The sequence below is a fragment of the Atta colombica genome, unplaced genomic scaffold (genome assembly GCF_001594045.1).
Source record: "Atta colombica isolate Treedump-2 unplaced genomic scaffold, Acol1.0 scaffold112, whole genome shotgun sequence".
Lineage (NCBI taxonomy): Eukaryota > Metazoa > Arthropoda > Insecta > Hymenoptera > Formicidae > Atta > Atta colombica.
This window is the reverse complement of record NW_017259198.1, coordinates 576,872-600,941: the sequence shown is the minus strand read 5'-3', so window position 1 is coordinate 600,941 and position 24,070 is coordinate 576,872. Positions and strand designations below refer to the sequence as shown.

The 24,070-nt window shown below is 29.1% G+C and overlaps 3 protein-coding genes across 6 annotated transcripts in view; 2 read left to right on the top strand and 1 right to left on the bottom strand.

Annotated features, from left to right (window-relative positions):
* Nucleotides 1-2,758, top strand: part of LOC108694036 (ribonuclease H2 subunit B) — a 4,600-nt gene extending 1,842 nt beyond the window's left edge. For all 4 annotated transcript variants that reach the window (XM_018203286.1, XM_018203283.1, XM_018203285.1 and 1 more), the window contains 5 exons: nucleotides 816-946; nucleotides 1,087-1,325; nucleotides 1,397-1,682; nucleotides 1,870-2,096; nucleotides 2,403-2,758. In XM_018203286.1, coding sequence (XP_018058775.1) covers nucleotides 859-946; nucleotides 1,087-1,325; nucleotides 1,397-1,682; nucleotides 1,870-2,096; nucleotides 2,403-2,492 — 930 coding nt within the window. In that variant the 5' untranslated portion in view covers nucleotides 816-858 and the 3' untranslated portion in view covers nucleotides 2,493-2,758. The remainder of the gene's footprint in view (nucleotides 1-815; nucleotides 947-1,086; nucleotides 1,326-1,396; nucleotides 1,683-1,869; nucleotides 2,097-2,402) is intronic.
* Nucleotides 2,759-3,182: 424 nt separating this feature from the next.
* LOC108694038 (uncharacterized protein C18orf8) lies at nucleotides 3,183-6,539 on the top strand. The gene is made up of 11 exons (XM_018203290.1): nucleotides 3,183-3,311; nucleotides 3,384-3,689; nucleotides 4,085-4,259; nucleotides 4,338-4,497; nucleotides 4,581-4,686; nucleotides 4,747-4,900; nucleotides 5,021-5,084; nucleotides 5,302-5,521; nucleotides 5,623-5,792; nucleotides 5,873-6,148; nucleotides 6,212-6,539. Exons 1-11 carry the CDS (start codon nucleotides 3,183-3,185, stop codon nucleotides 6,471-6,473), a joined length of 2,022 nt encoding a protein of 673 aa, XP_018058779.1. The 3' UTR covers nucleotides 6,474-6,539.
* A 10,046-nt stretch (nucleotides 6,540-16,585) lies between these two features.
* On the bottom strand, nucleotides 16,586-21,906 carry LOC108694046 (GTP-binding protein Di-Ras2). Its single transcript, XM_018203297.1, has 4 exons — nucleotides 21,720-21,906; nucleotides 20,176-20,321; nucleotides 19,626-19,891; nucleotides 16,586-16,928 (listed from the first exon to the last, which is right to left on the bottom strand). The coding sequence occupies exons 1-4, from the start codon at nucleotides 21,904-21,906 to the stop codon at nucleotides 16,724-16,726; spliced, it is 804 nt and encodes a 267-aa protein (XP_018058786.1). The 3' UTR covers nucleotides 16,586-16,723.
* Between the last annotated feature and the right edge of the window lie 2,164 nt (nucleotides 21,907-24,070).

The window sequence follows — 24,070 nt, the reverse complement described above, 5'->3', positions numbered from 1 at the left end:
ACATAAAATATGTCCATTTATATATAAATATATATAATTTTATGTAATTTTATATATTTTATTAAGAAAATTATTCAATCGCATTTCTTTCATAAAGTCGCACGTAAAATGTGATTGGATAATTTTCTTTATGCATATACGTTTATGCGGCTATGCAAGTTGTGTGGATATAACGTGGACTTAAATCGATGAGCCAATCAGGATACTGCTTTAGACCTGTGTATGTAATCTGACGGAAATAGTAAATCCATATTATCCATAAGAATTTCAATCGGTTGACTTTTTCTTTAGAACAGGCTTAAAGTCTGTTCTACAATAGGATCGTAAGCCGTAAGAAATTAACAAATAGTAATTGATTATTTTTATCATATTCAACTGTGATTGGACTAAAAGGACAATAAAAAGGGCAGCCTAAAAAATACAATACTTTTTTTAAAATGAGTTTCAGAATGTAACCTATTTACTGAGCGATTGGTTCTTACTTATGGATCTATAAGTAATAACCAATCGTTCGGTGAACATGTACATATACATGTTGGAAAAGAAAAAGAGAAAAAATAAACGGTACAAGAATTTCAGCTATTATCGATTATTTAGCTTCGCCATTTTAACGCATCGAATTTTCAAACGCTGTCTGTCATTCCGTCTCCGCAATATGTCGCGTCCAAAACAAAACTGTTTGCAAGTGAAACTAATTCTGGCTGCGATAAATCAAAAGCAATATTGCTCGTAAGAGACAATCGATCGTTAAACTCTTGCGTGCATAGTGGTGCATATGAGCGAGCGAATGGCTTAATCGAGCGTTTCCCGTCCAGCCGGAAAAATAACCTTCAAAAACCGACGCTTGACACATGGAAAATGCCGCGCGCCAAAAGCTTTCCGCAGAAACTAGTCAAGGTGACGAGCTCTCACCCGTCGGCGAACACATGGGTGTTCCTGATGAAAGGTGAACGCGACGATTTATTGTTGTTTTATCATATTGACAATTGCAACTTGCAATTTTACTAGTGATTGTTGCGGTCGCATTGTAGATGTCCCTGAGAAATACATGTCTCCGTATTGTGTATCAATGAAAATGTATTTTAGATGGCAATTTAGACAGCACAAGTAGAGGCCAATCTGAGATAGTGAAACTTAGACATCCAGCTTCTGATAAACCAGCTATATTTGTATTTGGCGCTGGAAATCTCACAGTTCAAGAGATTTTAATCTTTGACGAAAAGAAAAGATCTTGGTTTATTGATGATAATGTCAAATCTGATGGAAAGTTGCATTTATCGACACCAATTGATCCTATCTTTTTGGCTTTACCATACTTGAGAAAGGTAATTGTAGAATTTTATTTCTTTATGAAAAATTTTTGAGATGTAGTTGTTAAAATAAATGTCTTTGTTAGTCACAACTAGCACAACCTTTGGAGCAATGCCTCTGGGATGAAGATTTTCCAGAGACTTCTCGACTTGCACAATGTGACAACTTGAATCTATCCTTAGTTGCCGATCGTAAAGGAGACGAATCACTACAAGCTTTCAAGTTTAATGAGGAGAAATCGTTAAATTGGTTACAAAAGAAGGTAGAAAAGGTAGCACATGTATTAAAAGAAAAAGGAGTTCATGTATCTCAAGGTGCTATGAGTGCCACTTATGTTAAGAGTACTATATATGAAATTGGTACTGAAGCAGGTAAGAAAAATGCTGTTTATGAAACAAAGAAAGGATAAGATAGAATATTATAAGATAGAATATTTGAGGGTTTCTCAATATCATTATAGCTGAATTGAGATATAACGAGATCTTCAACCAATTTTTGTAGGCCACCATCTACAAGCAAGATCAATTAATTGAGCACTTATCGAAAATTTTCTTATAGAATACTTAAAATATGCACATGGCATTGTGTCAGAATACCTTGCTGAAGATCTCTCAAAGAAACTGGCACAACGTATGAATATATCTGATGAAGTGGAGAGTAAAAAACGCAAGCTGAATAGTCCTCAAAATGAAACGGATGAGAAGAAGCTTAAGAAAGATTCCTTCGAAGAAAGTTCAGTGCCAAAAGCAAAGAAGCAAACAAAAACTTTAAGTAAACCCGAAAAGGTCAGTTATCAATAGCAATAGTAATTATAATCATTTTTAATAAATGATAATTATAATCCAAATATCAAGTTATTATACTCAAGTTACTATAGTAAATAAAATATATAAATAATTTTTGACTATTTGAAGAATTGTAATTGTTGTAATGCTTTTATACATTACAATAATGTGAAAGGTATGTTGTATTTGTTTTATTTATTTAAAATTATATAGAACACAAAAAAATATTTACAAAATCTATAAAGGACTTTCAAATAGGACATTTGTTTGAACAAATTTAATATCTACATATATTTTTTTTTACAGAAAAGCACTGCCCCTGGTAAAAAAGAATTAGCTAAACAGAGAGCAGCGACAGGATCTAAAAGCATTACTAGCTTTTTTCAGAAGAAATAAATATTAAGAAAATAGAACGATTTTAAAGATTAATGCATTTATAGACATTTATTACTATGTCGTACACATTTTAAAAAATTTTATTGCTATATACATGTAATCCATATATTTAACATAATGTAACGTCCAAGTTGAAAATTGTAATATTTTATTGATGATTATGTAACAGAAAGTAGTGTTTTCCAATATTTCAATAAATTTATGTAATATTTAAACACAATGTAATGTATAACAATAAACAGTTAATAAAAGAATATACTAGCAACTAAATTCTTAATTTTTAATTTTAATTGTTACTTTTTATGAAATTGTTACTTTTTATCAATTATTATTTTTTCGTATAAATGTATTGATAACGTCGATAAATATTGGTGGATAAAATTATATTTTATCGATTTCCAGTATTTATTTACGGTATTTCTTTATTGAGCGTCAATTTTCCTTCTCAGAATATCTTTTTTTTTTTATCGGTTAAAATTATCATATGTTTTTACTTTAGGTAACTTCATTTATGGCAACCAGAATGCGATAGTGAGGAGTAAAGCAGGCAACCGAATTTGATATAGGGAAAGGATATCGAGAGGAGAGAGATTTCTCTATCGACAGCACTGTTTTATTTTATCCCTAGTGCGTTCCAACCTGGAGAACTGTCAAGCCTGTAATAAGCTGGTAGGATCAGATGATTCAGTTATGCCAGACATGGAAGCTGATGATCGGGGAAAGGATGATGATTATTACCTGGAGCTGTCTCCTGACCCTATCAGGTTCGAATCGGTCAGCTGTCTCACAAATGTATTTTTCGATGATTCGAAACAGCAAGTTAGTCAACTTAATACATGTGAAATTTTTTATTTCCATTCTGATACAATAACAAACATGATTTGTATACAGGTATTTGCTGTTCGCTCAGGAGGCGTTACAGGAGTGCTCGTTAAGGGCCCGGACCAGAACTTAAACTTTCGGATGGAAGACAGAGGCTCAGTAATATCCATTAAGTTCTCTCCCGATATGAATGTACTTGCGATTCAGCGTACCAATTCGTCAGTGGAATTTGTTAATTACTCTTCTGTCTCTGGTTTGGATCATGTTGAGTACTCACAGTCATGCAAAGGGAAGAGTGCCACAATACTAGGCTTCGTGTGGACTCATGGCACTGAGATACTTGTAGTTACAGATCATGGAGTAGAACTGTTTCAAGTGCGAAAATTCTTTTGTCATTTTTATTTCATATTATTAAGTCTATTTTTATTCTTGTACTAGACTAATATTAGAATTCTTTCTTACTTTCACCAAATATCAAACATACTCTATCTCACTTTAAGTTTAAAAAATATTCTACTTCAACTATAGAAAACAGACTTTTTATTATATATTACCGTAAATGTAGATGACTTGGGACAACATTTTTTAAATTTAATCATGGTATTTATCCATGAGTCTCAAAGGAAGTTCAAATTTTAAATTTTCTTTAGTGATTCATTAATGATGGATTGATTAATAAAAGTGCTGTCCTAAGTGTCACCTATATTTTTGATACATTATTATTTAAATAGAATTTCGACTGTTTAATACTTTGAACTTATTGTTTACAGGTTAATCCAGAAAAACGTAATGTTAAAGCCTTGAAATGCTTAAGTTTAGGCATAAATTGGTTTGTATTCTGTCCGAAGAGTTATATGGTATTATTGTCATCTGGTACAGTTGGTAATCAAATACAAGCATTACATATTACTCCTGGTAATCTTCACAAGTTGACTAAATTTGAAAGTAAGTAAGAAATTGCATGTGTTGCTTGAATATTGAGTTAAAACAAAATATTTTTATGCTTATTTAATAATGTTCTAGTTGAACATAACGTAACAAAACCAGGGAAACTGGCCGTTTCCGAAAGGGATGTAGCATTGGCTGTGTTATATGGAACACCTTGTATAATTTTATTACGGCATCAACCAGGAGTCAACCGCTCAATGGGAACGGCATTTGTATACGTCTATACTGTACACAAGTAAAATTCATTCACAAGTCATTTTGAATGCAATTCGCAATGTCTATGCAATGTTATAGCAATGTTATGTAATGTTTTTACAGAATGATGACCATTAAAAAGAGCCATATGTTAAAACTGGATGTTGGTGGAAGATTTGCTATAAACGTTGTTGATAATCTCATTATTGTTCATCATCAAGCATCAAAGGTATATATTGCTACTGTATATAAACAAGTTTATTTAAAATTTAAACATGTATTTTTATAGACATCAATGATATTTGACATTATGATGTCTGGTGTGAGTGATGGAACAGTAATGCATCATACAAGTATAACTACAGCAAAACCGATTAAATCTTTTAATCTCAAAGTACCAGGTGCAACCTTGTCTGACCAGACGTATCAGCCGTGCCAGTTATGTATCCTTTTATAAAAAAAAGTATATTAAATATTACTTATTAATTTAATAAGTAATATTTTTTATTTATAATAATGTCTTAATCTTATTGATCTAAATATTAAGTCTTAACATTATACAGATTCTCCTAATTGGGTTGTTTTTCAACCAAATATAATAATTGACGTAAAATTGGGTTGTTTGTGGTACGTTTGGTTAATTACAACATCTTGTTTCAAGGTCTTTTTATTTTTTTTCTGTAATAGACTACATTAGAATTTTCTTTCTCGCTTCTGCTAAATATCAAGTATATATTTATTTTATTTGGTTTGAACAGAGTATTAGTTTAGTTATAAAAAAACCAAACACTTTAATTCATTTTTATATTCAAGCATAATTTCTCATTTATTAATAATCAAACAGGTATATCGAGCTCAGATTGGAAGCTTTGGTGACATTAATCACAGATAAAGTGCTTTTAGTAGAATTTTTAATGCAGCGATCAAATGCTAAACAGATATTAATACAAGTCTTACAGAGTTTTATAACACAGTTACCTGTAAGTTTAATGGAGATGCCAACCGTATTTGATAAGCTTAACATTGTATACAGAAATTATTTAGAAAATGAAATACAGAACCAGGTAATTGTACGTTATATATATATTCCTCTCTTTTATATATAATTATTGTATAATTTTTAGATGTTATAACATTAAATGTCTCATTTATTTATCATTCGCAGATGGGCACGCCTTTACAGAATAATGTTAAAAATGTGACAACAGTGGCTGAAAATTTTAAGTATAAATTATTGCTCGATCAAAGCGATATGTATAGTCACATATTATCCAAATTTCCTGAGAATACAATAGAACCAAAGATGATAGTATGGGTCCTACTTGAATACATCAGGTATATGGGAATTGTAATAACTTACAATATATAAATTTATCGAGTCACTTATCTGATCTAAATAAATGTCGATTTTACAGATCCTTAACTGAATACGGAATACCGGTGCAACATTATTTGTACGAATTGGTGATCACGACATTGGTACATAGAAAGGCTTACTATCAGCTACATCAGTTGTTACAATACCATGTGGTCGCTGATTCGAAGCCTTTAGCTTGCTTGCTGCTTTCCCTGGAAAATTTGTATCCGGCAGCGCATCAATTGGCGTTGGACATGTTAAAACGATTGGGGAACGCGCATGAGGAGATAATCGAAGTACTTTTATCGAAGGGACATATCTTGGCTGCCTTAAGGTAATTTGCTTTTCTTAATTAATGTTTTAATTAACATATGGTTATTATATTTCTACATTTCAGATACGTTCGTTCGGTCGGAATGGCAGATCAAGTATCTGCAAGAAAATTCTTAGAAGCAGCAAAAGCCACTGACGATGCGACACTCTTTCATTCGGTCTTTAAATTTTTCGAGCAACGCAACTTGAGGTTGCATAACACCACGGCCTTCACTAAGGGAGAACATTGCCAGTCATACGTACAGCATTTCAAATATTTATTCCAAGGAACGGATAATGAGTGCAATTCAGATACGAACTCGAACGTTACCACTATTTCTTCGTAGGATATCAGTGTTCGTGAGAATAATAGGTAAAAAGATAATCGACATTTTATTTTTATTTAACGAAGCTGATAGAGAATTTATTTGCAACTGCTTTGTAACTTGTAAATTCCTATAATGTTGTATAAATATATATTGTTATTTATTATGAGAAAGAAAATAAAAGATTAAAACAAATTTGTAAGTAATATGTGTGATATTTACCTGCTAGAGTATCTGCTTTCCATCTTTTCATTACAAAGTCCATATTGCGGGATTTATACATTCAAGACTTATAAAGTATAAGGTTTCTTTAATAATCTTTTAATAGCGAGACTTATGTAATGTAATACATTCATAATGAATTTCTTATTTATGAGGAAATATTTAGTAATATTGGCATTTGTTTTTCTCTTTTGATGTGTATTTTTAGATTTCGCACAATATTCTCCTTAATAAAAAATAAAACGAATAATTATCTCTTGTGTCCTAATAATATAGTGAAAAGTAAACGAATTGATCATCGAATTAGATCTACGAATTACAATATCAGTAGAATTTACAATAGGAGAAGAAGATATTTTAAATCCCGTATACATCAAAAATACAATAAGTACAATCTATTATAAATAAAGAACATACAGAACGCTGAAATTTCAATTAATAACTTTAAATATTTGGAAAGCGGTAAAAAGTGAATGAGGAAAAGTGGAAGATCGCTGCTACCAAGTGAGTTTGTGTTTTTTTCATATAAAGGATGACAAATTCCGATTTAATTGACGATTAATATTATCAAGTGAATTAATAGAATTAATAGAATTCATATATTATGTAGTTAATAGAATTAATATAATTAGAATAATGTTTTATATTGTTTGACGAATCTAAGAAAATATTGGATTAAAGAGAACGAGTACAGTTAGAAACATTGCTGTAAGTAATCTAAACAACAAGTTAATCGGAACAAGTTAATCGGAATTTGATCGACGTCAAAGTAATCATAGCCATAATTGAATAATTATTGACTGCACAGATTTAGTAAGATTATAAAAACGCTCAAATTCTCAATTGGCGTGCAAAGAATTACGAATACAATACTCTCTCTCTCTCTCTCTCTCTCTCTCATACGAAGAAACAAGGAGATATTGGGAGATTGGTCGTGTAATTAATGTTATGCATCTGTTCATCGCAATGATCCAGCATTTCCGAAATCGTTTGCAATGATGTAAGTTAAAAATGATTTGGTTGTTTAAGTTCAGTTTAAGTTATGTTGATTGAGAAAGTAAATTGCTGCGCACGCATGATTTTTTGATCTTCTTTATTTAAAAGATTGTTTAAAAAAATTCTTTTTAATTGTTTTATCGTAATATTCATAAGATTTGATATGACTGGGATTTATCAAATCCCATTCTTCAATTATAATTGTAGAAAGTACGAAAGAATATCTAATATCAATATAATGTACAAAATATAAAAGTTGCGTTAATATTAATTACGTCATATTATAATTTTTGTATTAATACATAAAAATAAAAAATATTATAATTCAATTAAAATAATATGTAAATATGCGAGAGAGAGAGAGAGAGAGAGAGAGAGAGAGAGCTATATATGATATTATTAATATGCTAAAAATTGAATTTTTGTGTGTTTCAATAGTTGCGTTTAATTTAAAAAATCATTTTAATTATAAAACGAAAGCTATGATGTTATATTAGAAAAAACTTGTCAAGATTAAAAACGTTCATTTTAATGTGAGCAAAATGATCTTCAAATTTTTTAAAAGCAACGGTTTCGGATTAACTATCGCTCGTTACGCCTCATTTCATGTTGTATCCAACTTCACGGAGTTTGCATCAGTTTGCGTATACGATCGCGTAATATTCGGAATTAGTTCAATAATTATAGCAACAAAAAATATTATCAAATGCAAAATAATGTTATCGATTGATTAGCAAAAAATATTTGTCCTGCGACAAATAATACACAAATATTTGTCCTACGATAAATAATACACAAACGTATGCAAGTGAACGGAAGCTCTCATCTGGAAATACGGTAGTGTTTTGGCGCTAAAACAAACGAAGCGTCATGGCGTGAGACACTGTCGCGCTTCTTTGCGCGAGCCGAGGAGTTGCGGTTATTATAGAGTATATTAAACGTAATATACGCAATATATATCGTAATATACTGACATATTAAACGTAAATTAAAATCGTTTATTTGGTAGGTTAAGAATCATGTTTGGCCTGAACGTCGTTCGCCGTATTACGATGCAGTTCCCGAATTAATTCTCGACATATTGCGTGAATTTGTCAAAGGTAAAAGATAAAAGGTAAATTAAATACTTTTAATTTTACTACACTATATTTTTCAAGAAAGAGAGAGAAAGAGAAAATGTTTTATAGAGAGACAAGTATAATTGTAACCGAACCGAATTGTATTGGTTTTTCTCTTAACATCTTCATTATCGGTTAAATATAATTGATGCACGAAATGAATAAAAGTTTTTTTAATATGATAAATTATACTCATACTTTGTTAATTTTAGTATTATTTGTGTTGAGTAGCGATCGACATACCTAGCATTTCTCTTTAGTTGAAGATAATGACTGCGTTCAGCAGAATAAATTATAATAAGTTAGCACTTAACGATTCTTTAATATGATTCGTTTTTGCTTTTAGTTTTTGCTTTAGTTTCTTTGCTGGATCTAAATATAGGAATTAATCATATTAAAGAATCACTAAGTGCTAATTGATTAGTTTCCTCTTCTGTCCACAGTCAATGGCTGCGTTCAGCAGAGAAAGCAGCTTTGCAATAAAATTGAAATTGAATTTAAATTTGAATTTAAAAATTAAAATTAAATTTGTAAAATTCTTTAATATGATTGGTCTTACCCTTAATTTCTCTCTGGATCTAAATGTATAAATCAACCATATTTAAGAATTTTACAACAGTTGCAAACTTGCTTTTTCTGCTTTATCCGCGATATCATCTTATACATTTAAAAAAGTGATATCATCTTATACATTTAAAAAAGAACAAATTTTCGGATTCTCCATCTTGATAATTTATTATTTTTGCCACTTTTCCTGTATTCCTATTTCTAGTCGTTTATAATGAGAGTGATTCACTTGCATTGTTGTAATTGCCCATTGTCAATCACAGCAATTTCTGCATAAGAAGTTTTTTTTCTGCTGTGATTGACTTGTACGAATTGGTTCGTGTGCAATATACACCTGTTTATAATTTACAACATTTATAAGAGTGTATCTAATAAATCTAAATGTATAAGAGTAATACTTTACTGCATATTATACTAATGTGATATACTAATGTGATATATTTAAGCACATTTGTAATTTTATATGTGCGAATTTTGCGACCTGGGTATAAATTATGTAACTGATAACCAGCCGATAAGCAAGGCGTTAAGATCGATATACGAATACCGTAAATGTGGTATAATTTTCGTAATGCTACAAATGCTTTGAAGCTTTTGATTGGCTAATTGAAAGAAAAAAATTTTACTAATTGAAACCAATCAAAAAATGCTCTGAAGCATTTATAGCATCAAGTAGACAGATATTAGATAAAGACTTCCCGAGTTATCTCTTTTCATTAGCTTAGCCTCTTTTGTCTTACATGCTATATATATAAGTACGGTGACCATATTTTCTTAGAGAAAATAAAAGACAAACCTAAAAATTTTAGGACTTTATTCTAAATATTTCTAAACTAGTTTGTAACTGCAGTCAGAAGTGTGCGCATTAATTTCTACAATTTTCTTGCATAGGATCTTGAAATAACTCCCAAGTAAAGCACAATAAGTCATCATAATATCAAAATGACATCAAAATACAGTTACAAATTTGATTATTAAAAGTCATTTTTCAATCCATCACGACTTATTTTGATGTCATTTTGATGTTATTGACTTTGTTTATTCTGTCTAAACTCTTGTACAAAACTAAATTTGTCGATAATTTCCATAAAAATTCGATCATTAATATATTAGACACTGGAATACTAATTAGAAAGGAATTTCCCGTAATATTATTAAAATAAAAGACAAAATTAAATTTTGAAAAAATAAATCTAAAGAATGGCAACTTAAAATAAAAGTAACCATTGTAAACTACCTCCTTTACAATAAAAGATGAATGGTCACCGTATGTATAGGCTGCTCAAAAATGCACGCTTACTTTGGACATTCATAACATTTTCAGCGCAAACAGAAATGGAATAAAATAAGTTGATGGGTCTAAAATAATTTTGAACTGTTTGGAGTGTCTAAAGTATTTCCGTCAGCAATAAAACACGAAAAGATTTTCTAGGGATTAAGATCTATACAATTCTCGAGTGGATTTGATTTTGATATTTTGCAACGAAGTATTTTTTGCATTTCTGTTGAATGAAACGTAAAAATCATTTTTTGTGAACACTTATTCAAAATTTGTGTTGATCAATTTGAACGATAAAAGAGATATAGAGTTTAATAGTTTGCTTCTGTTTACTCATTACGTTAAGAGCAATAGTTATTCATTAAATTAGAACAAGTATTTATTGAAATTCAATTTAACACGGAAAATTACTTATTTTGAGTATTAAAACATTGAGTATTAAAATATTGTGTTTAGTGATTTTAATATTCAAAATAAGTAATTAATTGCTACCGTTTAGCATTAAATTTTCTTAAGGGATAATTATTACAGTAATATTATATAAAAAAGTAGTTAATAGAATGTATAAAATATAATACTGAGGTAATAATAATAACACCGACAAATATGATATTATTCTCGATTAAAAATATTTAATAAGAAATGTCCAAATTATGCGTACATTAAAAGATATGTTTCGGATAGAATTTCGGACAGAATATATATAACATAGACACACGGTAGCACGCCGATTACGTATACCGATAACGTATACAGGATCATCTGGGAATACACGCCTAACTATATTATATTGAAAGTTTTGGTATTAATTATTTACAGGGACATCATTACCCGGCAATTCCGCTTGTTTACGAGAGTGAGCTTAAGGAATTGGAAATTAGTATTTCAAGAAGAAGCTGAGAGAAGAAAGATGGGTTTATGTCTTTTACTTCAGTGCGACAATATGGCGAATTAGGTGAGTACTCAATATACAGAAGAGTTGTACTGTCGCTGCGAAAATTCTGATTATTAATAAATCAGAAAAAATAATGTCCATTCTCATGTTTTGAAGTTTACATGAGATTAGAACTGCAGAAAATAATTGATTGTTATTAACTAGCTAAAAACTATTGTCCCGTTAGAAAATTTTGCGAAAGCTCTATTTCTCTTAAGTTCAATGCGCTTAAGCAGGATAATAGTCTTTATCGAGTCAACATCTTAGTTCTGATAAATTTTGGTCCATTGTATGTATTTAGAAATGGATTGAATTAGCTCGATCATTATTTAGAATATACATATCATATAAATCATATCATATCTATCCAGATGGGAACTTTATAAGGTACAAGTAAAGTTCGATAGATAAGGTCTAGATAGATAAGGTCTCCCAAGAAATCCATTGAGGTCGCGTGAAGTTTCATGGACACAGGAGAGAATGCTTGCCATGATAGTCGCAACAAAATTGCGTTTGTGTTATCATCGACGAACGCGCAAAATCTACTTGACTAAACAGCTGAACCGTTTATATGCATTTTAGAATTCTATCCTTAGTTTCTGTAACATTTATGTGTAAGAAGATATTATTCGTTATACATATATCTTATATTATTATACAACCATATCGGAAAATTCAGCTTGTGAAATTTAATATGTATATTTAATATATAATTTAATATACAAAATAGAATTTAAATACAAAATAGAAATCTGATTCTCTCATTTACAATTTAAAAAAATTTTTTAAAAGTTTGCATTGCTTGTCGCAGAATTACATACATTCGAATTCTGAAATTTGAAATTATTTTTCAAATATTTCTATTTCTTTCCGATGCATATTACAAATAACATATGTCACAATTAGCTCAAAGTTTTTTCTAGACATATGCAAATAAATCTAGTGAAATATTCTTCTTTTTAAAAATTGGTTGTTTTTTAGTAGGTCTTTGCACGTTTATCAACGATACATTACATACAGCTACATTTGTAAAAACGATAGAACCGATAGAAATACATTGTTCTCTCGCATTAAAATGTCAAAATACAAAACTTCATGCATGCATTCGCACAGAACGTTCACGAGGTACTTGTTAAACATATTCTTGTGACCTTTTTTTAACAATGAACTTACCTCGAGAACATCTCGCGATCTCAGTTCACTTCACTGAATATACCTTTCACCTTTATAATTTCCCCTTGGTCGTGTGAAAAATATCTTAATGGGACGGTTATTAATATTCGTAATCTAGTCGCATTATTTAACAGAGCGATTGATCTTTTTTAATTTGTGTTTTGCCCTGTTTTAATCTCTATTTAAATTTATTAAAATTTATTCGTTCTTATATTTTAAATAGTTTAAACTTTCAAGCGTGAATTGTAACACTAAAGTAATATTAACAAAATTAAAATAAATAAATAAGCAAAACTTGTTTATTATTTAACATAGGTATGAAAATGAGAAAAAGTGAACTGTGATTATAATAAGATCGTCACTGATTCGTCAAGATTATATTATGATCTCAATTCATTACACTTATATATTTAAACTTACGATTGACAGTTTCAAGCTATTTGTTACTGCAATTATTTAAGTCATTAATTTGTAAATATTATTTTTATTTTTTAAATATATTCTATGATTAGATTTTCCAAACTTGAAAGTTTAATCTCTCATTATTATTACACAGAAGATACTATAATATAATATTCGCGTACATAAGTTTTCTTGCAAATACTAGTTTCTGATTAATTTATGCAAAACAAATTAAGTTAACTCATATTTTATTTTAAGTAAAAGACTGTTAATTTTTATCCACAAAATACAAGTTTTATTCAAAAATATTTAATTATATCTTAGTTATTATCACGCTTTATTTTCTGCTTAAATATTCTTTATGATATTTTCGAATAAATTCGTTCTATGAAATATATATTATTCAAGTACAATTTGTACTTTTACGATGCGTAAAATAAGATATGGAACATCATTAAAATAATTTCATAAATTACTAGATTTTTTTGAGGAATATGTTTCTTACGTAACCACGAATTAACGAGACTTAATGACCATATACAATAGAACTCTCAAATATATGTGCGAATATTTCATGCGAATATTTCTGGTACCGTGTGAAATATTCATATATCACTACCTCGTATTCTCTATCTTAGTTTTTACAATTACTTGCATAATATTACGTGACGTTATATTACACGTTTTTAATGTCTATGCGTCAATTATAATTATAATTATATAATATATATTCAAGATATCAAGTACTGCGCATACTTGCTATTGTACCCGTTAAGGTGCAATAACTGTTTCAGTTTGTGGAATTTCCTTAATTTCCTTTGTGCACCGGTTCAGTTACGATGATGTATGAGTCTCCTTCCTGTTCTATGTTTTACGTTAGATAGATTCTTTCTTATTTCGTAATCGGATATATAAAATATTGGCATTTTCTTCAATATTTTCTGTACTACTTTTGATTTCCCTTGAGGTGTACAAAATGTATTTTGTTTACAAAAGCCTCAGGTATTGTAAATAATTCTTTTGTTGTACAATATTTTCTGAGAAATAAAGTCATTAGTTTTCAGATAAGAAGACACAGTTTTGATAATAGTACTTTTCCATGCAAATAAAACATGTAGTTCGATAATTATTTTTTATTATTTATTGTCTTTCCAGATAGTATTTCAAAATAATTTATAATAAAAGAATTATAAGTAAGTGTATAGCTATTAATAATGATATAATATATTTATTATTCTGTGTTGAAAAAGTACACATTATTTATAATATAATAATATTTTAATTTTAATAAGAGACTGTTGGGAAAAGTGGGAAATATTATGAATAATAAATTATAGGAATAATAATGTTATTAATTACAATTTTGTTAAATATTAACAATGTGAAGAAATTACAGCATGATTGAAATTAAAAAGAAGTTAAAATATTATAGAACAAGGAGGAAAGTCGTTTTTATCGATTTATTCCTAATTATAATCATAATTAATTTCCTATCTAAATCCAAATATCTAAAATAATATGCTTCGATATATCTTTCGTCGGTATGTTTTCTGGAATGTCTATTAGTTATGAATATGTAACTCTTACATATTGCAGTACACTTTCGGGATACTAATTCATTTGATTACCTGTAATTGTGCACTTGGTACATACGATCGATATTAACTTCACAATTATTAAAACAAAGCTCGCAATTAAAAACAAAATGTTTATTAGAATATTCGATATCAATTTCACACCGATCTTATTTTAAAGTAATTCCAAGTTGAGTATTATCAAAATATTTAACACGTGACATCTAAAAATTTATTAAAAAGCAGTAACAATCATGATGCACATACGGAATCGGAAATGAAGTCTTTGAACTTTAAAAAGCAGTTTTCAAACAAAATATTAAAATACAGATTACACAATTTATTACAGTAACTCTTTAGTTTATAAGCTTTGAAAGAGAAAAGTATATCTGATAATATAGTTAAGTTAGAAAGGTAGCAGAAAAAGGTACTTTGATTATTACGCATCCTGTAATTTACAAACGAATTTCTTTTTATCCGACGGCAGTACTTGCAACTGAAACTTTAACACGAACAAAATATTTACGTGCAGATGTGCATCGTGTATATTACGAAATAAATTTTCAATTTACATTTTATAAATTTTCAATCAAATTTTTAAAACATATTTAAGCACAATGCATCTCTCCTTGCATAACTTTTATATCTTAGTAAGACAGATATTAATTAAATAAGTAAGTACTGATATTAATTTTTGTTAAAATTATTTTAAATGTTTGTTGTATCGCTGAATATTTTTGTTAATAATTATTTTAAATAATAATTTTTAATTTTTTCGCTAACTTTATATTTAAATAATATCAAAAGAGATATATGTTTTGGTTCCTTGTTTAAATAATAAAAAAGATTTCTTAAAGAACCGTATTTTTTAAATTGACATTTTTTTATTTCATTTTAATTTTTATTTCCATATTGCAAACTTTCAGATGCTTGTTGCAAGAAAATTCGTTTTCCGAATTTTGCAAATGTTTCGAAAGAAACTTATACTTTAAAGTCATTATTTTTTTAAGAGATGCGCTTTTAAATTCATAGATACGATTAGTGTGTACGCGTGTGTACGTGATTTTAAATTATGAGTTAATATATATATATATATATTAGAAAAGCGATATGTGCGGTTTTTCTTGTTTTACATGAATCACGTATTTCTTGTTAAATAAACTTTTCCATATTTAATAAAATCATATCGTTTTCCATATACATACATTATACTTTTCGGAATATAAAAACAATCGCAATAAAACGTTGCATATAAAATATAACCCTGAATAATGTAATTTTTTACTTTAAATCAGGAATATTTACACGAAGAAATATAAGAGTTCATCCATTCGTTGAAACAATTATATATCCATCATTAAACATCAATTTCACATTCATACGTTAATTTATACGTAAATATATACAAGGGATATTCCAAAAAAGATGTATGTCGATAGCAAAAAATTTTTTACAATTTGTGTTCGCATTTTTCTTAACAAAAATTGAATAAGTTATTTAATTATTTTACAATTTCCATATAAAAAATTATTTTATTTTGATTTAAAAAGATATTAGAGATTTTATCATGATGTTTAATATTTTGTATTAAATATTTGCCAAGGGAAAATTAACGTTTCAAATTTAATCTTTTTTTCTCAAATTTAATGATAATAATAATACTTTTTTGTTATCGATACACATACTTTCTGGTATAAATCTTACGAAGTCGTATCTTTTCGAATTTCGAGCTAGACTTCCTCTGGAATTATTCATTTTATTTATCCATTTTATCACGCTTGCTTTTCAAAATTCCGTGGATTAAGACGGAGCAAGCAACAAAAGTTAATCCGTTATTCAGTTGACATGAAAAAACTTGTTTCCTTCCAAATTGCGAACATCAGCTCGCGTCTTACCTTAACGCACTTAATCAGAAAAATTCGATTGCTCGTTGTTCCTTCGCAATAATCGGGACCAGCAGACTCTTGGTCGTGAAAAAAACTCGTTTCTCTGTCGAGATAGCAGATTTAGGATATGTTGCAGTCGTCGGCACGGGCATCTCTGATCTGCTGTTTCGTTTTTCTTGAAGTGCGCCTGATTAGGCTGCGACTACGTGGTTTGCTCTTTACCTCTTCAGTAACGCTGACAACGCTAGGACCCTGAGCTGCGACCACTTGCTGGAGATTTCCACCGGGACCCGCGCTACCGGTTCTGCCGCTAGGGCTGCCGGACCTTTCATTTAATAAAAGAATAATAGATGAGGGTTAGAAATACACTAAGAAAAAAAAATTGTTTATTTGTCTAAATTAATTTGGTTCATCTTTATGTCTTTTGATGAAAAATGTACGTATTTCAGTCATATTTAATTTATTTAAGTCAATTACAATTTTGTAATTACATTGAAAAAAATTGTTCATTTATTAAATTAATTATTCAATTGACTAAATTAATTTAATTTGTCTTTATTTCTTTCATTGGAGAATGTATATATTGTAATATATATATATATATATTCTTCAATGAAAAAAATAAAAACAAATTAAATTAATTTAGTCAAATGAACAATTTTTTTTAATGTAATTATAAAATTGTAGTTGACTTAATTTAACGCTGCATTTTTTCTTCGAATTTTTGGTGTTCAGTTACGTACAATAGCCCTTTGCGCCGTGCATTATTTTACATTTTTATTAATTTAGATGAAGGATTCTTTTAATATTAATAATTTATATTTAATATTAATTTTTTATTAATTTAAGTATATTTCTTTTTAAGAAGACATGATTATTACGACTTAAGAAGAGAATTTTTCCAAAAGGAAATTTTAAATAAAAGACAGCAAATAATTGGAAGGAATGTAAATATTATTTAAGATTTGAAAATAATATTCTATGATAGCTCTTTGGCACTCTATTAAATTGCGCGCAATTAATTATATAAGTTGAATAAATGGAGTTATAAGGCGAAAGTAAATATTTAAATACAATATTACACATTTTGATTAAGATATTAAAATATACAATTTGAGTCTAGACGTTTTTTCAAGTCTAAATAAGCTGAAGAGAAAATGCATTATATACATTTGAAATTATTTTTTAAAATTATGATTATGATTTTTCGAAATATGTAAAGTTTTTTTCTCAATTATTGAAAACATATATATTCGTAAATTCGTAATTCTTATACATGCAATAATAATTGATTTTTTAGGACCGTTTAAGATGAATACAATAAATAAGAAGTAACACCTATATCGATCGAAGTTGGATCTTGAGTGCTTTAAATAAGTTCCCATGAAATTGATGCTTTAAATAATTTCGATGGTCTAAGGACGTTTGCACAGAATGCTAGAGTTCAAATTCGTGTTTAATAGGTAAAAATAATCGGAAATAACTATTTACTTATTATGTTGCAAAACGATGTAATTTTTTCAACATTTTTTTGGACTTTTGTCAATTTTCCATAAACATTCTAATTTTTTCTAAACATTAGATAATTACCGATAAAATGGATAGTGTTTCTTTATTTTGCAAGTACTTTAATTAAAAGTTTTATCAAAATCGGCGTGTCTATATTAAGTAGTGTTCTTGTTGGTAACATATTTATCGTAACATTATCATAATATATATACACTAACGTATAAGAGTAATGAATAAAAAGAATCAAGCAATGCAAAGTACAAGCCAGAGTACTATCGAATATAAATAATAATGTTCAAGAGTAATAGATGATCTGAAACGATATTGAAACTACATCGAATTCAATTATGTTCATATTTGATCTACTTTGACATTGGTATAATTAGTGACATTGAAGTGCGTTGAAAATCTTTTAGATTAAATATCTGTTTCGTTAATACATGCTGCTGATAGATGAAGCGCGACTAAATGGCGGGTTTGCGAATACGATTAAAGTGATTGGAATTATCTTCATGTATATACATATATTACAGAAATTACATAATCGTAATCTAGTTTAGTACATGTAATCTAGTTTACTACGTAATCCAACAAGTTTCTTTTCGGATTTCTATAAATTTTTCTTGATATCAAAAAATAATGAATTAAACATCTAGTAATCTTTACAATTTTTATATTCGTAGTAAAAATATTTAATATTTTTTGAATAGAAAGAACTATTATAAGTAATTAATGGGTGATAACTTCATCCATCGTTATTATTTATACAAATTTATTTCCCTACATATTCATCATTTTTAATTTAAAACAAGGAAAAAATTTAATAATGTTTATTACGTTGATTTGCCTCTAAATTCTCACCCTACATTTGACGCGAAACTTGCCTCTCACAATTCTCAGTTCTCATTTTACATCAGATCTTCATTTTAAACCTGCTTGCATCAATCTGGATTAAATAAGCCTGACGATGCATTGTATCTTTCGAGATTACGATTTTATTTATGATAGATACAATACGAAAAATTATTTAATTATCGTAGTTAATGCTAAGCAACAACCTTTAAACGAATAAATCTTAATGTTACATTCGACATTAATGATTACAATTATTGTAGTACAGAATTTACATTAAGAATGAGTTTATACTAGTTTTTTTCTTGAAAAGAAAAATGAATGAAGTTCAACCAGAAATTTAAATTCTTGAAATATTCCTTAATATATGAAATATCTTGATAAACTAACTATTTTTAAATTAAAAATTTTGTCAATTAAAAAATGAGAAGCATTACACATTTTCTTATAATATAGTTTATAATTCGAAAACTTTTCGCTTTGAAGTTGATACTTTTCTTTAAAAAAAAGTTGAAATAAATTTTTTTAAATTAATTCTTAAAATGACATTTACATATTATAATATATATTTTATTATATATTATAATATATATGAAAACACAAATGCTTTATTGTTCAATGATATTTATTCGTATGTAGGGAATAGTTAGTGTTACGATACCTGCGTGATCCGTATGCTGAACACCTTCTTCTGAGCCCCGACTGCTCGACCTCGCCAGTGGGATTTTTCGGTACGATCTTGGAAAGTGTGACGAAACATCTGAATACATCCTTAATGTTGTAGTCATCCTTTGCCGAGCATTCCATCACCTTAGCGCGAAGTTTCGGCAATTCGCAAAATAACCATTCACTCACGTCCTCGATTGGTACCTCCCTTCGTGCTGGCGCTAGATCAAGTTTGTTTCCGGCAATAACTATCGGTACTTCCTATTGAAAAGAAAAGATGTCTTCATTATTATTTCTTCTCCACTAAAGTGTAACTAATAAAATCGATTTTTAAAAAATGCCGCATGATAATGCTTTCTTATCGGCTCTAGATATTGTGCAAAGTTATAAATATTGAGAACAGCAAATTAATATTTCACACTATTCCAAAGATAGAGGAATCTAATTTAAATCGCAGATTGATAAGAGTAATTCTGCTAAATATTCGATAAACTTTACGAGATAAATCACGAGAGAATTAACATGAGTAATTTTGGAATTCGCACCTGGAAGTCGGGTCGTTGTTCTCTTACTTCTTCGAAGCAACGTTTTACGCACTCGAAACTTGGTAAGGATGATGTCGCGTATACGAGTAGGAATGCGTGAGCGGTGGCTATGCTCAATCGCCTCATTGCAGGAAACTGCAGATCACCTACAGAAATAAAATCAAAATTTATTTGATTTAATGGATGTTTACGAGAAAAATCTTCTTACACATCTAAAAAAATCGCGCATTGTTGCTTCGCGTAATACTTGAAGTAATTCTTAAAAAAGAATCTAAAATAACTTTTTTTTTTATTCATTATTTCTCTTATTCTCTTCTCGAGCTTAATTCTTTTTATTTCAATTCTTTTCAAAAGATATGTTGAAATATTTCAAACTAACAACTATTTTTTCATGATATTTTTATAAATGTCGCCCAAAAGCATGCTGTTATTTCTGATAAATTTTTACTACATACGAAAAATAAGTCATTCTATTTATTTATGATACATATGTATAGCGCATTTATTTCACCGCTTTTCCGATACAAACTTCGTTGCTCTCTCGCTAAAAAGTTATTGGGATATATCTTTGCGCAATCTCGATTAGATCAAGGATGCTTTTTTTGGTACACGAACACATTTCTACAACTATATTGAACGCTACTGAGTTACGTTTATTTGATACTGCCGATTCCGGCAAGAGAGAGATCCAAGCTTCTTTCGTTTTCAATCAAAACATTCAGTATTCTGTTTCATCATATTGAGAATGTGTATACGTAGTATCACGTATCATTTAATATTTTTCGTTATATTGCATAGCAGATTCGATGAGGAGGGAAACATTTCACATTTTAAGAGGAAATGGCTTTTAAAAAATATAGAATTAATTTTTCACTTATGAGACTTATTATTAGAGTTTTTCTGAGCAGATCCGGAAATATACGAAATTTTAAAATGATAGATTAATTAACAGTGTAATTATACTGAGATTTTTATTACAACTTAAGTGTATAACATAATAATTAATTAAAACCAACTCAATTAACCTAAGTATTGAATTATTGCATAAGTGCAACATAAAACGGTTATTACATTAAAATGATATGATCCTTTAATAAAAGCATTATCACAATTTTTGCGAAATAGTAGTTCAATCATGTTAAAGCTAAACAAATTTATATTTTTAATCTTTTTTATCTCTATATAAATTATTTAGTGAAAAGGAAATTATGAAAATAATTTTCCAGAAAAAAGTATTAGTGAATTTTTGTGATTACAGCCTCTCCCCCGACACACACACACACACACACACATCTTTTGTTTTTTTTTTAAATTATTTAAAAATCATTGATATAGAAAATTGACGTGTTTCATACATTCTAACAATGGGCGTATTCAGTGGACTCAATAGTTGAGTGAGCGCTCGCTGTTATTGGTGCATTCTTTTAGATTATTCAATCAGAATTTTAGATCTAGAAGAATACATCAATAGCGAGCTCTCTCACTCAACTGTTGAGTCTGTTGAACGCAACCAATAAAGGGAAAAGGAAAGATATTCATCTCACCCGCGGTATCCAGAAGATCGACTTTAAGCGTCAGAGTGCCAAGAATGCATTCTCGCGAGTACAGATCCTCCACGGTGGGCCGGTATCGCTCGCTGAAGCCTTGACCGAGTAGTCGGCGTATAATGGCACTTTTGCCGACCCCGGCGCCGCCGAGTACCACCAGCCTGATCCTTTCGAGATCGGCCATATTTTCCAGCCGGTCGCACTCTGGTGACTTAGAGCATGACTGTAAGAATGTCGTTGCCTCAGGATGGCATCACCCAGGAGGTCGATCGAAGTCTCGTCCACCTCCTGGAAATCCAATACGGTCGCCTTACCCGCCCCCGTTGCCGCGCCTGTCAAAGTGCTCCTCCTTCGTCTGAAGGATATTAATTTGATTCTCCGCAGCGATTCCTGACCGCAGTCAGAAACGAGTCGGTGGTAGTTCCTCGAGATCGATCAGTCGCGATCAACGTCGCTTCGAAATAATCACGTTTTTCCACTCAACGACGTCGCACGTCACCGACTTCTTCATTCACTTACCCCGCTTACGTTGCGCTCTCGCGGGAACTCCCATCCTCCTCGGGGAAATCGCAGTCTTTCGCTCGCTCCGTGATTCGAGTTGAAATTTTTCTGTTGAAAGATGAGGAACTGTTCTATTATTACTTATTTACACGTGCCGAATATGAGATTTCATTGGCAACATCAAATTATGAGACGGACAATATCAATTTATGAAATATACCCGGTATAATGTTATTTGGACTACCAAATGGACTGGAAATTGAAGTAAATAGTATTACTATGGAGACATTCCGAGGATAATTGGAATATTCCGTTTAGAACAGCGACTTTTATTGAGGCCATAGCTTTCATGCTTTATGTTAAGAAATCCGATATGTTGATTATAAATATCGAAGTAGAAAGTCTCGATGACTTTTTAGGTCAATAAGTAAACAAAATATATTATAATAATTAAAATATATTTTTATCAATACGTAATACTAATAATATCAATAGAAAAGGATTAGACAGGAGAATAGACAACACAATGGATCTCTGTGTCATTTAAAGTTAATTATAATCATTAATAATGCTACATTTCCTTCATGACAATATTTATATCAATTTATTATTTTCAGATTTAATCTATTACTACGAGCATTTTAAGAAAAAAAATGTATCATTTATATCGAACTATATAAGAATATCTGTGAAATAAGTTTGAACAGAAAAACTTTTTGAAATCAACGAGTACATAATTCTAAAATAAAAACTGAACGATTATAGTTCAATATTTAATCATCAATATTTAATCTTCAATATGCACTTTAAAATATTTCAAATATTTTTGCATTGTTATAAAAATAATATTTATCGAAATACATATTAAATTGTGAATGTTTTAATTATTTTAATTGTAATCAAACTCAAGGATATTAATTAAAATTATATATTCCTATGCAAAAATAAAGTTATCTACGGGAATTAACAAAACTCAGAAACATCGCGGAATTGAGTTCATTCCATAGAAATATGCAAAATGGGAGCTATGGCGTGCTGGGGATTTTTTGCGACAAACGCACATGGGAAATAAATACAATATAACATCCGAATTAAACATATTAATATGCCAGTAATGAAATTAAATCGATATATGTCTTTTATATACAAATTTTAATTTCAAGAATATTTTTCTATAGATCGCGTCAATCCTTATCATTTTATTTTAAACTTATGTTATCTCGTTTATTTTGTTTTCTCATTTTTTTATCTTTATTAGTCGTTATTTATCATTATTTATCATTATTTATCATTATTTTATCTTTATTTTTAAAAAATGCTCGCGTAATTGTTAATAAGTATGATTTTAATTGTGATTAATTGTAACAATTTTAATACATTTACATTTTCTAATTAAGAAAAATATTTGTCCTTTTGTCATTAACAAAGTTCTTATTATATGGAAAATATTTTGTTATACATATCCATATTTAAATTTATTATAAGTGGAAGTATTGATAAACAATAATGTTAATTCCAATTTACGCAAACCACTTTGCTTATCTTCCCTTGTAGGAAAAATTGTATTGATATTGAGGAAATTAATTATATTCAGATATATATATTTTTTACATTTACATATTACATATTAATTAATAGCGATATTACTTTAGCATTTATCGTTAAAGATTTCTATGGAAAATACATTCACAGAAATCTATTTTTGATGAAAATTTGCATGGATTTGCATCCAACTAGTTATTACATTTTATGTTTAAATAATTATTAAAAGATAATTAATTACACTGAACAATTCAAACGCGTATGATTTTACATTTGTATGTATTAACGAACAACGACCAAATATG

What these genes read in the sequence shown, in the direction of transcription:
- LOC108694038 (XM_018203290.1), top strand. Translation starts at nt 3,183, where the DNA reads ATGCCAGACATGGAAGCTGATGATCGGGGAAAGGATGATGATTATTAC. An exon ending in CAAGTTGACTAAATTTGAAA is followed by an intron (nt 4,260 to 4,337) that starts GTAAGTAAGAAA and finishes ATAATGTTCTAG; the next exon opens with TTGAACATAACGTAACAAAA. An exon ending in CATATCTTGGCTGCCTTAAG is followed by an intron (nt 6,149 to 6,211) that starts GTAATTTGCTTT and finishes TCTACATTTCAG; the next exon opens with ATACGTTCGTTCGGTCGGAA.
- LOC108694046 (XM_018203297.1), bottom strand. Translation starts at nt 21,906, where the DNA reads ATGGCCGATCTCGAAAGGATCAGGCTGGTGGTACTCGGCGGCGCCGGG. An exon ending in AACAACGACCCGACTTCCAG is followed by an intron (nt 19,892 to 20,175) that starts GTGCGAATTCCA and finishes TCTTTTCAATAG; the next exon opens with GAAGTACCGATAGTTATTGC. An exon ending in TCAGCATACGGATCACGCAG is followed by an intron (nt 16,929 to 19,625) that starts GTATCGTAACAC and finishes ATTAAATGAAAG; the next exon opens with GTCCGGCAGCCCTAGCGGCA.